The 17,713-nt window shown below is 42.1% G+C and overlaps 1 protein-coding gene across 3 annotated transcripts in view; it reads left to right on the top strand.

Annotated features, from left to right (window-relative positions):
- ANKRD26 (ankyrin repeat domain containing 26) overlaps window positions 1-5,506 on the top strand; it is a 61,976-nt gene extending 56,470 nt beyond the window's left edge. For 2 of the 3 annotated variants that reach the window (XR_012633431.1, XR_012633430.1), the window contains 2 exons: window positions 2,421-2,466; window positions 3,942-4,008. Coding sequence is in view for 1 of the 3 variants with exons in the window: in XM_074903150.1 (XP_074759251.1) it covers window positions 2,421-2,466; window positions 3,942-4,090 (195 nt within the window). In the remaining 2 variants the exon portion in view is untranslated. Of the gene's footprint in view, window positions 1-2,420; window positions 2,467-3,941 lie in introns of all 3 variants that reach the window. The other variant, XM_074903150.1, reaches the window with a different exon arrangement.
- The last annotated feature ends 12,207 nt before the right edge of the window (window positions 5,507-17,713 follow it).

The following is a 17,713-nucleotide window of genomic DNA, read 5'->3' as shown; positions in this document are numbered from 1 at the left end:
GTACGTCTGGAGCACTAGTGCTGTTCTGAAGTTGAGTTCCTAGACTCTTTAAGTATCATCTCATGGAGTCTTACAGCTTCCAACTTACTCTGTGCTCAGGCAACCTATGTGGGTAAGTAGCAAATCAACACTGCTTTCTGAAAAAGAATTATTGAGAAGGTGACTGCTGCAAGGGAACCCAGTATGTTACTGCCTAAAGAGATGTCCAGTTAGATGAGAAATACCTGCTCAGGAGGTTTGGGATAGTCAGCTGTGATGCCTTTTCTAGGGGTTTGAGGAGAAAGAGAACACTGGAGGCAAGTTATAGTCCTCAAAGGTGTATTTTGCCTGGCTCTTCATTCCCTTTTCAGAAATCTATGTTGGCTTTTTTTCCACCTGTTTTTCTTTCCTCAGGCATAGATGAGAATCACTAAGATGTTAATGCAATGACTAAGAGGAAGAGAAGATATTTTTCTTCTCTTGATTCATCCACAGATGTTGCAGAGGGTCCTGTGGACCTTCTGGTCATTGTGAAGGCTCCAGAAAGCAGAGAAAGTGGTTTCCTCTAACACCTCAACTACTACTGCTTTGATAAGGATTGGCCCTGGTTTTGGGTCATCTTTTCATCCAAGCATTAGTTTTCCTTTTATTTTTGTTTTGTTTTGTTACCTATGTCTCATTTCATGTGTTAGAGGGTCCCTTCTCCCCCTTCTCCCATGGATTTTGCTGCCACATGTACGTGCTTGAAAAAAAAAAAAAGATTTTGGGGGTCCTTTTCCATTGTTCTTTCAGCTCTACTCACCTCACCTAGCTTTGAACGCACAGGCTATAGCATCGAAGCACCACTGGGTGGTGTTTTTCCTGGAGGAGCTGGTAAATTTGGTCATAGCTATCCCTGTAGTCCTGGAGAGAGGGCCCTTCCCTCCACTTTGCTGGTTTATGGCCTCACGTCTTTGGCCCTTGGAGTTACTGCCTGTTACTGTTCCTCTTGTGAGGGTATGCAGAGTGCTTCCCTTCCAAATGCTTTGGCTCCCTCCGGCCTGTTGAGGACATTGTACAGTGTTTCAGGTTTGGGGGTTCTTTTGTTAGTATGTTAGGTGAGCCTGCTCATTGCAGAAAATAAATACTTATGCCCCAGGGATTCAGTACTAAAATCAAAGACCATACGAGGGTGGAAGGGCCTCTGAAGATCATCTAGTTCAACTCCATCCCTGCTGAAAGCAGGGTCAGCTGGAGCAGGTTGCTTAGGGTTATGTCCAGTCAGGTTTTCTATATCGCCAGTGATGGATACTCCACAACTTCTCCTGGGCAACTTTTTCCAGTGTTTGACCATGCCTGTAATTTTAAAAAGAAATAAAAATCCCTTATGTTAAAATGAAATGTCCTCTATTTCAGTCTGTGATCATTCTTCTTCTTCTTTTACTTAGCACCACTGATAAGAGTCTGGCTCCACCATCTTTACTCCCCCCACCATGTATTTATACACATAGATAAGGACTCCCTGAGCTTTCTCTACTCCAGTAAAGAAACAGTCGCAGCTCTCTCAGCCTTTCCACACAGCTCACGGGCTCCAAGCCCTTCAGCATCTTCGTGGCCATCACAGGCCTGGAAGATGTAAAGCATCTCTTTTGAAATTCACTTCTGTGGGTCACAGACTTGATGGAAAAAAACGTAGGAGTCACAAGTATCATCAAATGTGAACAGCAGCATATAGTGCTTGGACTTTGTAGTAATCTAAGCTGATTTCTGTTACGTAACAAAACCCACAGCACTTGCTGTGTAGCTGTTGCTATCTTTTCGTAGTCCAAAGTTTGCAAGAAAATACTGCGTGTGATTTTGTATTTTTATATACACGTGTCAGGGTATTTGCAATGACAAGAAAGAAAAGTCTTGGCGTGATCTGTAGGAGCTCTTTCAATTTTCCATCTTAAGGTGGAGGGGAAAATACTGGCGCAGGCTTTTTTCTATACAGTGGCGTATGTCAGTCCTGCAGTAGCTACTTCTGCACCTCTTCTCTTGTGACGCTGCAGAAGCCAGTCTCAGGTGGATTTGTCCCTATGAATGACATTTGTGTGTCGCAGCACGTAGCTGACATTCTGCTCATGTATTTGGCGAGGGACTTTAGCCATACCTTCACTGTAATAACTCCACTGTGCCTTCTTCCTGTGTAGTTTTAAATGCCCAGTTATAATCCAGCTGGTGAGTTACAGAGTGTTTTGGGCTACAGCTAATGCTGATCAGCCATAAGAATGTTACAGCCTGGCTGACCAGGAGTTTCTCTTCGTCAAAACTAAAACCCCAAACCAAGATGTCTCTATTTGGGATGGTGCCTTTAGATTTTGTCACACGCTCTGTGTGGGTTTTAAGAATGTTTTAGGCTTTTAATTTTACAAAAATGTAACTGTTGAAATATTAACTGTGTATTTTCTCTATAATTCTAGATACGGCGGGAACTGGATGAAAAAATCACAAAAGAACTTGAAGAGGGTAATGTGTCATTATGTTAGGAGCATTATTAAGGAAAAAGATGACTGTTCCTAGTTCGAAAACATCGCCTCGAAAGCCGTCAAGTTCCTGTGCTAAGCGCAGGGTTTTTTCTGCTAGCTCTCCAGTTTAGACTCAGAAGCAAAAACTTCCTGCTTACCAAAACATTGTGGAGCATGTTATGCAGTTGCCTGAAAATAGCCAGGCACAAAGAAAACTAACCTGTTTCCCCCACACAGATACACTTGGCTTAAGCTGAAGTCACCTTTCATGAGAGTTAATCCTCAGGCACAAACATCAAACATAAAAGAAGCCCTGAGACAAGATTTTTATAGACCTCAGCCATTGCTTCTCCTCCCACCTACATCAACTGCATTCCACACTAGACCATACCACACACCTCCTCTATTGTTGGTTCTTCCTTTTGCTGTGTCTCATATTCATTGCTTGTATTTGTATCTGATATGTTGCAGTCTTCTTTGAATAAGCAAGAATCGAGTGGGTGACTAAAGATATCCCTTCTTTAGGAAAAGAGCATTCAGTAGTGTTTCGGCAAACATAAGATGAGTTGAATGCTTGTAATGCATAGCTTAAAGCATCTTCTAGAATATGAGGCCAGGTGTCCAAAGAGGAATTCCACCTGTTTCACCATCATCGTTCATCCACAGTCACTGCTTTGCCAGTGACTGGTGCTATTTCAAAGCAGGTAGCCCCTGGGAGCATTTCCTTCTGTTCCCTTATGCTTTTAACCGTACAGGGCGTTCAGCTGTAGCTTCATAGCTCTTTCCACGTGTCCAAAGGGACACAAGGCCGCTGCCCTGCCCCCACGCGCGTTTTGAACATAAGTGCGCATCTGCGAGGAGTCGTAGAGTCTGGTTGGTTTGGGGACCTTGTCTGGAAAAGGGTGGCTGGAGAAAGATGGCAAAGGTGGGTTTCCTTCCATTCAATACGTATTTTTATGGAGGTAAAAGGGTTATGCCAGGGTGAGAGAAGGTGCCAGGCTGGGAGACTTGTCCCGCCCTGACCGCAGTGCAAAGTGGGTTTGCCTCTTCACAGGCAGATTCCCTCAAAGTTTTCACAGCAAACGCAGAAGCTGGTTTTTAGGAGTGGTGTTCCAGCACATCACTGGTTTGAAGCTTAAGGAAAACAGACCCCTGAGGTTGAAGAGTTCTGCGGAGGGCTAAATTTAGCACTGGCGTAGGCAGGAGTCATTTGTGGGTTCCATGAAGATGTTCAATGGGTAGCCTCTGGAATGTCTTTCACTAGCTTTAGAAATACTGTTGCCTGATAAGCAAATGTGGAAAAAATGTGCTTCTTCCTTTGTGCCTAGCCCCTTCACTGTTCTGTTCCCTTGGAAGTTTTTCAATCTTTTTCTGGACTGTTGCCTCTCCAGCCACCCGTAATGTTTTTAACAGGGACTTATCTGGGCCTGTCTACTGTAAAAGTAACACCAGGAATCTTGTGTCTTTTCTCCCCAGCCACTGCTGAACTTGAAACTGGATCTGCCGGAGCTTCTCCCATGGTACCCACTGGTGGATCTTCAAAACATTTCCACGTTGACCAGGATCCCCTTAGCAGGGCAATACAGGAGTACCGTGACGTTTTAACCAAAAATTATCTGATTTGAACAAAAGGCTAGGGAAAGGCTCTGGAAATTACTTTGTTCGTGTTGTACATCAGTGGTTTCCCATCCACGGTTCACGTGTGAAAACATGTTCATTACAGCCTGAATATAAATTTTATTAAGTGGATGTCAAGCACATTGCACTTGCCTATTGGTTTATTGTTGCATAGTTCTTTTGATGCTCACAGTAAGAACCATATCTATTCTTTCTGACTGGCAGATTTACTAAACTTGGTTCTTGAGCTTGACGGAACTGCCCCAATGCCACTTACTACGGTAGATGCATTAATTTGCTCCACTCACATTCTGTGTTTTAACAAAAACATTCCCTTTGTTTTATCTTTTCACTCTATTTTTAATGTTTCCAGTGTTCTTTTCATGATTAGCAAATTATTTAATGCGCTTTGAGCCTGCTGCTTCAGTCCTGATGCAGTGAATATTTCTGCTGATAAAGTGGAAGTTTTACCAGTGTTTAAGCTGGAGAATAGGGCACTTTACATTGCTGTCACTTTATGCATCTTAGGTCAAAAATCACTGTGAGTGTGTAGTAGTGCCAAGAAAGTTGTTATGTGGTCTTTTTGGTATGTTTGTTTTGTGTCACAGAACTACAGGATGGTGAGGTTGGAAGGGACTTGTGGAGGTCAGCTGGTCCAGCCCCCCTGCCCAACGAGGACCACCCAGAGCTGGTTGCCCAGGTCCCTGCTGGCTTTTGAGTATCTCCAAGGACGGAGACTCCATGGCCTCCAGTGGGCAGCCTGTGCCAGTGCTCGGTCACCCTCACAGTAAAAATGTGTTTCTTAATGTTCAGAGGGAACCTTCTGTGTTTCAGTTTGTGCCTGTTGCCCCTCATGGATTTCATGTTAATTTTTCTATTCCAAATTGCTGCAGCTTTAGACATTTGCAGTTCCTACATCAATACCTGTGGTACACCTGAAACACTTCACAGAGGGGGAAAAAAGGCATGTTAATGTGTCAACTTTCAGTCTCCTCTACTTTCCAAAACTTGGCTGACAGGAGAGCTAATGCTTTTGTTGCTGCCGGCAGCAGATGCAGCTGATACGGTCAATGAAGTAAGCAGTTTTATATATTGCAGGGAGTTAGTTACCTGTTGTCACTGAAGATCTGCCTTTGTTGTTTCCTAGCTGCAAAAGTCACTAGCAATCAGAAGATTATAGAACAAAGCCCCAATTCTGGAAAAGTAAGGATGGTTGTAGTGAGATGAATTAAGACTGGAAAAATTGAGAGGTTCGGGGGTTCTGTCCACTAATTCAAGGACTTGAGTTAACAGGTAGTGAGAAAAGCAATGAATGCTGCTGTGACAGTTCTTTTTTATATGAATACATTTATGTGAAGCTAATATACTGTGTTCCAGATATTCAATTTCAACTTTATATTTAATAAACATTGTAATTTAGGACATGTCTTTGTTTTATTGTTTCCCTTCCCTGACCATATAACTCTCTAGAGCTCTCCTCTGCGCCCTTCAGCTCTGTTCACGGTTGTATCTTCAGCCTGTCCTGGAGGCCGGGCAAATGGCCAGCATGAGTCTGTGTCCTTTTCCTCTGGGTAGGCTTGAAGCACAACTGGGTTAGGATCATGGACTGGACTTGAGGTATTGCTAATACTCAATTCCCAGACTCTTCCTGTATTTTAGAGCAATCCTTCTTGTGGTCTGGGCAGAAGGTAGTGGGTGAGCTTCTGGTAGCCATGAAACACCGGCAAATCCCACAGGTTTGGTTCCCCTTGGAAGCTGATCGATTTGTAGCCCACAAAGGAAAAGGTGTTAAGAAATTTTTCTGTCCTGCACCAGAACAGCCACAGAGAAGTTCAGCTTTTGGTACTTTCTAGTGTCTCTCCATGGAGAAAGCTGTTGTGGAACATCTTGGCCTTCATTTTGTGTTGTCATTGTGATAAACTCGGACATGACCTCTTTTCAAGTTTGTTCCTGTGTTGGTTTAAGCCCTGCCGGGACCAGAGACCACGTTGCCATTATCCCTCCCTCACCCTCGGACACAAGTAGGGCACAAACCCTGGGTTGAAATATGAAGAAATTTAATACAACAGTGTAATAAACAATCTGAACAACAACAATAGCAATGATAACAACATTAAACAGTAATAACAGTAAATACAGAGAAATACCACAGCGAACACAGCCTGCTGCTGCTGCGCGCAGGACCTGACATCAGCATGGTATGAATAACCCGGCTGGAGATCCCTTCCCCCTCTCTGCTGGGGAAACTTAACCCTATCCTAGCTGAACCAGGACAGTTCCTAACCTGCTCTGTGCTGCTGGTTGTCAGTGAGCGAGAAAGCTCTTGGCTGGTGGAGCAGCAGAATGGAAATTCAGCATTGGCATCTGGCATAACAGGAGTTGATAGCAGTTATAATGGGGTGGGGGCTGAGGAGGTAAAGAGAAGTCCCATCAATTCCTTCACTTTCAAGTCCCATCTCCAGTGTCACTGTGCGGGGGGGACACTTGATGGTCTTGGTGAGGCCATGGCAGTCATTTCCTTTCAGCATTCTCCTTTGTAATGCAAAACACAGTCACCAGTTGCTTCTATCTCACGCTTTTGGCTGCAGCCATTGTCTGCTTTTCAGCGTATTATATAATTTTATTCATATTATTGTTCCTGTCTTCTCATCTTTCTAAATGAAGGAATTTCTTTCACATGCCTGATGTCTTACATGGTATTAGTAAAAAGAGATTAACAGTCTGGATTCAGTCCTGAATGGTCAAATTACATTGTTGGTGAAACTGGAGTCTGAGACCATTCCAGATAGATATACAGGGGGAAAAAAAAAATCTTTCCTTTCTTAGTCTGCCATCACCAGAGAAAGCCTTGATGCTGAGCAGTTATGGCTTTTATACTGGAATTGCAGCATGAGGTTTCATAACAGCAGTGAATCCTAGTTCTGTGTTTTACGCCACTCCAGCTGCTCTGGAGCATCAGAGCTACAAAAAAAGGGAAAGACCATGTGAAAACTGCATTCTTTAAAGCCCTGAATGCACCAGTACATGTCTATGTGTAGCCTTCAGTGCCCTCCAATGTTATTAAAACTAGGGATCTTATTTCGGTAACACATAATATGGTGGGTTTTTTTGTAGCAAGCTATTGTTCATGCTATATTATTCAGTTTATATAGAGGCAGAATGATGTTTGCATGTCTTGCAGCCAGCCAGCCCCTGCTGCAGTCTCAGCAGCTTTGGTGTCTTCAAGTTTGTCATGGAGAAATTGGCTAAATGATACTTGAAAACAGAATGCAGAGATATGATTATAATGGCATGCTGAAGTGCTTGCCAGTTTTCAGTGCTGATACACTATCAATAGGAAGCCAAGGATGTCAACTGAAAAAACAGCTAGAGATGGGGATCTTTGGGGTACTTCTTGCCAAAGGCTGACCATCCCGCCATGAGGCAACCTCTGTCTGTGAAGGGGTCTGTGCAGACATAATCTGTTCTGCACACAAAGCTGAAGTGCAGGTCTGCATATCTGTTGCCTTGGCATAGGTGCCAATTGCTTTGAATGTACAGTTGTGCACCTAGAGTGAATCTTGTGAAGCAAAAGAAGCCCTGTTGCAGCCACAGCTTTAGCTCTGAAGGCCTGGAAAATATACTTGATGGTGGCTTCTGGGACTGGGATCACTCAGGTCTGGCCTAGAGGTACCTCCCAAGCACTGAGCTGCAGCCGCAACCATGAGCAGTGATGGAGCTGTGGGAACAGAGGCATTGCCAGCTGGAGCTCAGTCCCACCCCTCCAGAGCAAGGGAAGCAGGGTGGACCTGAAGATTGTCACCAGGTCCAACCACGAGCGCAGATTACCAGGCAAATTCCTAGTAACAAGTCTAGTGGGAAGTCTGTCCTCAGGTAAAGGTCAGCATCAAGATCAGGCCTTGTGAGGGTGACCAGGGTCAGACATGGCCCCGGGGCCATGGGGATGGGCAAGGCCGGGACATCAGCCTCAGGTCCTCAGTGCTCACGAGGCCCAGGCTTGATACAGTGCCAAACCAACAGTGAGAGTCAATCAGCTTCTCTCTTCAGCCACACCAACTCATCCAGTCACCCAGGATTCCTGTCACAAACCTCATTTCTTACTGCCTTGAATTCTTGATTTTGGTACACTGTTCTGCAAGAAGACCAAGCACAACAGCAGACCTGTTAGGGGCTCTTGTCCTTTAATCTGGAAGATAATTTATTTGTTTACAGTTTATCCTAATGGGGCAATCCCAGTACTTATTGTAAATTGCCAAATTCAGTAGCCTCATGGGGATGGGATGATACAAAGATATGTATAGCTATAGATACAAAGATACAATTATGCATATAGATATGTCTGCAAACATAGATATCTAGATATAGTTATGCACAGTGTGGATCCCTCCAGCAGTCAAGGACAGACACAAAGTCTGCCCTGCAGCTGAGCTGTTAGCTCATCTTGATGGTTTCACACCTCAACCATGAGGCTATGGCTCTCTTGGGGCAGCCCTGGCAGGGACCTGGACAGCAAGTCCCTTCCTCTGAGTCACTAATTTGGGTTCCTACCTGCCCTTGGCCCTCTTTGCTCCCCTGGGCTGGTGCAGATGTACATTTGATGGGCTGATGGCTCCTGTAAGGGGGCCTGGCTGCAGCAGGGTATTACTCCAGTGTCCTTCTGTACCACCACTGCCACCCACCATGGTGTCTGCCTTCTTTGTGGGGGGCAAGCAGAAGAGCTTTTATCACATAACCCAACACTTAACTCCTCAGTGCCTCCGGCATGTACATGGGCCAGGTTTTTCACCACAGTGTCACTTACACCCTTTACTTACTCATAAAACCCCAAGTAATTGGCAAGAAGACCTTTGCTGGTGTCAAGTTACACGCTTTGTGGCTGTCACAAGCTTTCCTTATACCAGTGTCTGTTAACATTGCTGTTTGCTCACTGATTTAATTTCTAAAACAGAATGTGCTGCTTTTGGCTGGGATAGAGTTAATTTTCTTCACAGTATCTAGTATGAGACTATGATTTGGATTTGTGCTGAAAACAACGTTGATAACACAGGATATTTTCCATAGTGCTGAGCAGCACTTACACGTCAAGGCCTTTTCTGCTTCTCACCCCACCCCACCAGTGCGGAGGCTGGGGGTGCACAAGAACCTGGAAGGGGACACAGCCGGGACAGCTGACAGGGGGGATATTGAGTGATGGTGTTTGTCTTCCCAAGTAACTGTTAAGCATACTGGAGCCCTGCTTTCCTGGAGATGGCTGAACACCTGCCTGGCCATGGGAAGTGGTGAATGAATTCCTTGTTTCGCTTCACTTGTGTGTGCGGATTTTGCCTTTACCTATGAAACTGTCTATCTCAACCCACGAGTTTTCTCACTTCTACTCTTCTGCTTATCTCCCTCATCCCACGAGGGGCAGTGAGCAAGTGGCTGGGTTAAACCATGACAAAGCTTAACAGTGTAAGGATACTTAAAGAAATAGCAGTGTGAAGGACTTAAGCTCATTATAATTGCAATGTCTTTGCATGCCTCTTCCTAGTACAGCTAGTTTGAGAAGACTATGGAAATCACCATTACAATAGACCTCTTCTAAATGACAGCCAGAAGCATGCCAGCACAATGTGCAGGAGTGCTGTGAGGCATCAGGATACCTAGAAAAGGCACTTAGGACAAGGGGTTGAAAACCAGTTAACCAGGTTTTACTGTACCATCAGCTTGACATATGCCTCCTCTCACCCTTCGGTTACAAGTTGCCAGGAGCAGATGGTGTTCACTGTTTCACCTGGAAATCAAATTGATAACTATTTCTTGACACTGTCAACCTTGAATATGCAAATTTTCACTGATAGCACCACCTTTCCCTAAGCTTAAGCACTACATTAGCTGAGATTACTGTAATAGCTGACCATTCTACTACCTATTACCTATAATGAATTTTTAATCATTAATTATTACTATTAATTTAATCACTGCCACAAGCTATAAGCACAAGGACAGTGACTGTTACACAGGCAAGCAACATAGTCCATGTTTTATTCAGGTTAATGTCGACCACACTGGGCTTATGAGCACAACTGTGTACCACAAACAACAAGGACAATTTTAACTTTTTATATTCTCTTGACATTTCTGTTTTAACTGTAGAAATGGAATACAAATTCTGCTCCCACCTCCTAGGCCCACCCGCAGACATCTATAGCAGTGCCTCTATGTAGAATAGAGCTCTATTATAAACAACAACAAAAAAATGCCTCCATATTTCTGAACACTTGTGGCATCTACATGAACACCACTGCCAGTCACTTTCTTACTGATGAAATAACCAGTTGCCACAGCCTTAGAGAAAAGTAACTTTTTATCTCCACTTGTAGTACCAAAACCCCATGCATATAACTTGTTTCAAGAATGAAGACATTATTATTCAACACAAATGCTCCTCTTTAATGGCTTTTCATGAAACAGGATAATGTTTACCTATCGAGCATCGAGGCAAAATTAATCCAGTACAAAGCTAACAGTCCCTACACAGCAGCTAGGTAGCCACACCAGAAATTATTTACCAAGAAATTTCTTGGCATCCACAATGGAGCTGAGCCAACTTCCATCAAGAAAAGGACATATCTGGGCTTTTTTTCCCCCCCATCTATTTTGGAGCAAGGGAGAAGTTACTTTGAACACGGGCTGAAATTAATCTTTCTATAAAGAACTGGCTGTATTACTTTCCAACTAAAACAAAATCCTGCACCTGCATTTTGCCATCCGTCATACAAGGGACCCAAGTCACTGTGAAAAAAATCAGCTTTCATTTTGGACATGGAAGACAAGATGTCTAGATATGCTGGGCATGCAGCAAACAGAGAAAAATATGTACCAGAAGTGCAGGGGAAAATGATACATCACTGTACTTCCTTATCTCTAGGTTATCTTCACTGATTAAGCCTTTCTTGGTGCTGCAGTAAAATCTCTGTCATCTTAGAAGTTTCTTGCTTCATTAAATTACTAAGGCTCAGGAGGCACATGGCAGAGTACATGGAAACTTCGGTGCTTTCATAAATAATGGTGAGCTGGTTAAAGTCCCACAACGATGAAGGGCATTGCTCTGGGTACACGTGTGTGTGTAAGCGTGGCATTTGCGGTAGGGTAACCTGGCAATTCCCTTTCAGCTAAGGGCAATTCTGCTAGCATCTGTGCTTTGCTGTTGAAACTCGGAAAAAGCATAATTAGAACCAAACCCAAAACTACTGACATACACAATGTGGTTGTAGAGCATCATACATGTTTTATCCACAAATAAAATGTTATGACTCCCAGACTGAAGTTTGTCTTATTGCTTTCTGCACTAGCTAGACTTCTGAAAAATGGTGGAATCAGAAGTTAGAGCATAAAACTCAAAATTACTTGACGGATGTTATAAACTTTGTAAGATGTTAAAGTAGCCTCTAAATAAAAATAGAAAACTGTCCTGTTCATCCCCAAAATAATCATCTCTTAAATTATAACAATATATTTTCATTCTGTTCTATTTCTCATCAGAGACTGTTTCCACTCAGATCCTGACAATTTTAACTGAATACGACTGACAACTTTTCAGTGAAGCAGTCTTTAAAATCAGAAGCGCAATTCCAGAGTGCAATCCTACCCCATTATAGTTACACAAAAGAATCTTAAGCCTGGTTTTTCAAAGACCTAGAGTATTTGCACTCCTAGATTTAAACTGAGTTTAAGCCTGACTTTCATATCCAGGATGAGTTAGGGCAAGCAGTAGAAGAAACATGGCAAAAAGCAAGAAGGCTGCTTCTGTTCAGCGTTGATGAGCACACACTTTCACGCACTTTGCACTTGCGATTTAATCATGGAAATCATTCTGCACACTCCTACTGCTAATGATCTGATTGTTAAGAGAAAGGCATGCCCCAGACCTATTGACCATTTACATCTTAATGTGTTCTGGTTTTGAAATCTATTTGCAAGTGACCTGGGGTTCTATTGTGTGATATTTCCTCTGCAGCATCACACGTTTTCAATCAGCATCAGCTCCTTATCCCTAATCACTTCCTGTCTTGGCTTCTGTTCAGCACTGCAACTCACTGCAAAACAGAACTCTCGTAAATCCAGTCTGTATACCTGAAATGGTATAGATTAAGTGATACTCAGGTGGCAGTTGGCAAGAACTGTTTCTATTCATTGGAAATGTTATAAACTGTTTGAAATGGTTGTAAATATCTAGAGTTTTTATTGCTGCATTTTTTTTTCTGTGTTTTTTTTTTTTGTACACGTTGCTTTGAATACAATTTTGACAATCTATCCGCTGTATCTGAGGACACTATGTCACCTGTGTGTTCTATCAGTGCAAATAGTGCAGATTCTTGTCATACACCACCAGCAACTCTGGCCAGTTTGCAGAAACGCCACAGTGTTCATCTGCATACAGGTTCCCAACTGCATCATAAGCAGAGTTGAAATCTGAAATTATACAAGTGATAATTCCCAAAGATTTAAGCATAAAAAACCAAAGCAAGAACAATACTTCAAAAATAACATTTTAGGATAGGAAGCTTCCATATGAAATTCTAGTGCCTTAAAATATTTCTGTGAATGTTTTCTCACAATTTCGCAGTATTTCTCTTAATATGAATGACATGCACAGTAATTACATGTGTTAAAGAGAACTTTGCTATAATGAGCACTGCTGTAAAACCTAACTTTGTTCATGTTCAACAGGTTTCTATCCTGCTTGCTTCCATGTTTTAGAAATGTCCCTACTTCAAATCCAACTTCTTCAATTTCTCCACCTGTACCATTTCCACTCCAGTTTCTATGCAGAGCACCATAATCATCACTGCTGGAAAAATCAACACTAAATTAAAGATAAATCTAGAGTATAAAACAAAAAGATAATGGTTGGACAACCATTAAAGATGTTTTAGTGGACAAAACCAGTACATTCACATGCGCTTGGGCTCCCTTGCGTAACAAACACCTCTCATTTAAAATTACAAGTAGCCAGCAAGAATTTCAGCATTCAGTGAAATTTCTTGGCATTCGCTGGCACCGTTACTAATGTAAGACTGAACAGCAGCAACAGGTTGTTCAACACAAGTTCCAGAGTTCCTGGAACGTGCGGCAAGGCTCCAGGAAGGAAGATATTGCTGCCTAGATAAGGTCAGGCTTTTAGTGCTAGCAAGTAGTTCTTGGCAGAAGTCTGAATATTATTGTATTTTCAGCTTTTGATTTTCACCTTCATCAGTGAAGCTTTTATTTTCTTCAAGGCAAAATGCTGCTACTGGAAGAAATACCAGCATTTCTGCCATAACTATAAAAATTACTGTAAAAAAAGGGCCCCTAAAAGGGGCCCTTAGACAGAATAGGGTACACTGGAAGACACTATCAGGAACAGGCTTTCTAGGACAAACACCTGGCTCTTTATTATCTGTCATATGTTTTTAGCCTAAGCCTGGTACAAGTTTTCCCTCCATCACCTCAAGGCTTGGTCTGTGCAGATACCACCTTCTGGCACATCATGGTGCCACGTGGTTTTGTGGGTCTGCGAATAGCTGATACATGAAGTATGTCTTATTATTTAAGCTAAGGGAAGCTAAGACTGATACGACACAGCTTTTCTGGATCCTTACTGAAGAACTGCAACTGAAGACTTCTTCCATTTAAAAAAAACCAACACCATGATTTGAATCAATCAACTGCAGTTTCCCCAACTGGAAAGCAGAAATAAGAACATAATTAGTAAAAATTAGGAGAGCCGCATACACAGGTACCAAAATGTACCACAGAGCAAATAAAACTACCAAGAACAAACTATCTTGATGTTTCACTGCCATGACTCACGTTCATAGTTTCCAAGTCTCTTCAACTGAGGCTTCTACCTTCTTGAGAAGTGCCTTCATGGTCATTGTCATTCAATTCCTAAAGGAACAACAGCTCGTGGCTCTGTATTTGTCACATTAATTGTGAAATAAATTAATTCCTTCCTAACCAGTGCACGGAGAACACACTCTGGTATTTAGGATCATTTCTGTATGAATGTGCAGAATAAAATTCTTAAAAGAGCGGCACCTTGATCTTCAGCTCCAGCGCAGTGTGTTTGGTATGTCTTTCAGCTGCTTTACTTATAAAACGGATCAAAGAATAAACACTAACTCTGGGAACTAAAGAAAACAAGCCATAGTTGATAGCGAAGGTTGAGTCATACAGAAATTCTCCACTATCAGAGTTAAGTCCTCAAAACTTACTTTTGTTCTTTTAATTCAGTAATTTGCCGGTAGGACACATAATATTTGAAGAACTTTGACTGCAAATATGTGAAGTAGACATGGAGACACTTCACATGGATTGCAATTAGGGGAGTTGCCCTTGGACCAGAGAAAATAGCTTCTGGATTGCTTCATGCACACCAAATGAATTTAATTCATTTCTCTATAAGCCAGCTCAGTCATTTCACTGGGGGCATCCTTTTCCAGTACTCGTCAAGACTTGTCTTTCCACTCCAAGATCTCTATTAAACAAACAAAAGGAGGAAGTGACCAACCTAGAGCAATGCAGGAAACTTAATGGAATATGACAATTACCTCCAATTCAGCGTTACTTCCTTTTGTCCTTAGCATCACCTTTCTCTGTCCTACTCGTTTTTGTAAAATTGGTTTATTACTCTGCAAGGACTCATTTGCTCTTACTGAAGATTGCCTGTTATTTATTGGATCTTTAATCTAGGCTCTTTGCAGGAAAAGACAGTTTCCAAGAACACTATGGACTATGAACCCTTTTTCCTATCTCAGCAGGGCACTTCATGTACCCCAAGGAACCAGCTGACAGCCATACAGCCACAGTGACCAAAACTCACTGGGAGTGCCTTCAAGTCTAAAAAAGCAGATATTCGTTTTGTTGAGAGTACTTTTCCCTCCAGCAGGAATAAAGCAAAGACTCTTTGCAGACAATATGACTCATCTCCTAGGAGACACGTGCTTTGCTACATCTCTACAGTCAGTGCGAAACAGCAAGCAGAACCTTCACCCCAGCCAGGGGGCGCACACCGATAGGCTCAACACAGTTATGATCTGTGGTGCACCTTCGCCATTCCAGTCCTCCTTCATACTCCTCAGCATCTGAGACAACTTTTCCTCTCAAAATTTCAGGTCTGCTTCATTTCCTGTTTTACCTCTTTACTACTTTCAACGCTTTTGCTACACTGACTGCAGTCTGGGTTCACCTAGAATCAAGACACACACAGAGCCTTCACACTTGCTGAGCTTCCACCCTATACTCTTCCTCCTCAGACTAACATTCTAGCTTTCTTTTTTAGAGTGACTAATACAAGACCATCACTTCATGTCCACTTTCTGGTTTCAATCCCATTTATTTTTCCTACTTTGATTCATTTTATATAAGTAAATTAGTGATATAATAATAATTAACTTCCACTGGTGACCTATTTTTTATCTAGACTGCATTACAGGTTTGATTCAATAAAAGTACCATTTCAGACTGGCTACAATTCAACTTCCAGCATCAAATACTGTTTTCCCAAGTGCTTTCTTGCCATCCTATACTTAGAGGGACCTAGTTATCCGCTATAGATTCACAAGGCTATAATTTCATCTTGTAGTTTTTAAAAGCGTATTTGGCCCTAGATTTGATTTCAAGAAACCCCTTCTGACTGGGTCTCCTGGCTTTGATCCCTTCACCAGTATACCCAGAAGAGGCTTTGGTCAAATCCAGACCAAAACCAATGACATTAAATTGAAGCAAAATTTCCTGCAGAAATTGAAAAATTTGAGCGCAAGACAAAAATCACAACTCTGAAAAGCTTTATATTTCTGCTGTCTAAGCATGAAGGTAAGCAAACTCCACAGCTGCCAGTTTTAAGGTTTTAGACTGAACTTTGCTTCTGAGAGTTACTGCCCACTATCCCAGTCAGGCCTGTGAGAGGGTCATCCTTCACCTATCTCACTGAAGAAGAATCAATTTGACAATGCACTGCCTGTCAACCCCTTTGGGCTTTGTGCAGCTAGTTTTCACTAGGATTCCCTTCTGAAAGGGAGTTTAACTTACCTCTCTCAATCCCTTAAAGAATGCAGTAAATTAAAGTTGGCCTGTGAGTAGAGAAACACCTTGGTTTCTTTAAGCTGTAACCTCCCTGCCACACACACAATTTCACAGATCCAGAAAGAGTGCATGCAAGAGCTGAGGTCACTCACCTAAAGGGAAGAGGATGTGGTTTGCAATCTGTGTTTTAAACACCTGACTGTGTACAACGATTATTTTTCAGATCATGTTTTTCCTGCTTCAGCGATTCCTGAACTAGTCTGAATTCTTATCTGGACAGTCCCTGAATTATACTGATCAGCTTCACCACCTTGGTTCCACAGCTTTGTATCTGAATCATCACTTCAAGGACAAAAAAAGTAGTTCCATCTAACATCAGCAGTTCATCATATTTTAAGTCCTCAAACAAACACAGGACCGAGGAGCTGCATTGCAAATGATCTGCTCAAGGCAGATGGTCTTCACATACATTAACATTTCATAACCCAGCTTCAAACTCAATTCCTCAGCTATAAAGCAACAGCTTTCCTTAAGTCATTCCAGTGCTTCTGCAAATATTCAACCTATGTATTTCAACTATAACTCTCCTAATATATCCGAGGTTAAGTACTGTATTTAAACTCAGCTCATCTTGATTCTACTCTTTGCATTTGCATTTTTTTCTACTGAGCCCTATCATTGTTTTATCTGTCCTTTATCAATACAACTCACTTTCTATACTTTCTTGTGCTGGCATGAGTGTTTCAGTAGCAAAAGGGGTGTTTGTTATATACAATTTTGCTGACTGTTCAATGAAACAGATTATTTTGACATAAGGAATTGTAGCCAGACTTTCGGTAATCACAGAAAAACCCTGATTTAGCTTATTTAATGCCTGGTCAGCAATTCCCTGCAGAAATATGGACAGAAAACTACGAGACACTGCTTTACTAGGTCACAAGATGGATAAAGACAGAAAAGGCTTGCTGAGCTTCACACGGTCCACCAAGAACAACTCAGAAAATAAGCTGGAAGCTACAAGAATCAAGAGCCAGATTTCACAGAGAACAAATATCTTCAGTTTAGTGTATTTGGTTTCCAAACAGTGAACTTGTAATAAAAAGTACCAAATCCCACTTAATCTTATAAAAAAACAAATGTGCACATTAAAATGACTTTTCCACAGTAGATTTACATATAGGAGGGAAAAATACTGGACCTGCTGGCACACTAGAGGACAAGGAAAACAGCTTTGTCCAACAGTACTGATTTCCTCTTGCTGCCACCGTACCAGTATTTCAGCTGAGTAGTAAGATGTGGCCTAAAACACACTATACTGCACATGGCTTGTCCCACTTAACTTGGCTGTTGCTGATGTTTATGAAGAGGTCTACTATGGTTACCTGTGTTCCTTACATTCAATATTAAAGCAAATGTCATTCAAAAGAAATAATTTCTCTAAAGTACTTCTGTCTTCTAAAACACATTCTAGCAAAACAATGGTTACATATTAACAAACACACAATTCTCTTTCTATAGATCTTACCCTAATTTTGAGCAACACGACAGCTGCTGAGAAGAGAATGAGTTGGTGTGGAATTTAA

The sequence above is a fragment of the Athene noctua genome, chromosome 3, assembly GCF_965140245.1.
Source record: "Athene noctua chromosome 3, bAthNoc1.hap1.1, whole genome shotgun sequence".
In the NCBI taxonomy this organism is placed as follows: Eukaryota; Metazoa; Chordata; class Aves; order Strigiformes; family Strigidae; genus Athene; species Athene noctua.
This window is presented reverse-complemented; position numbering and strand designations above follow the sequence as displayed.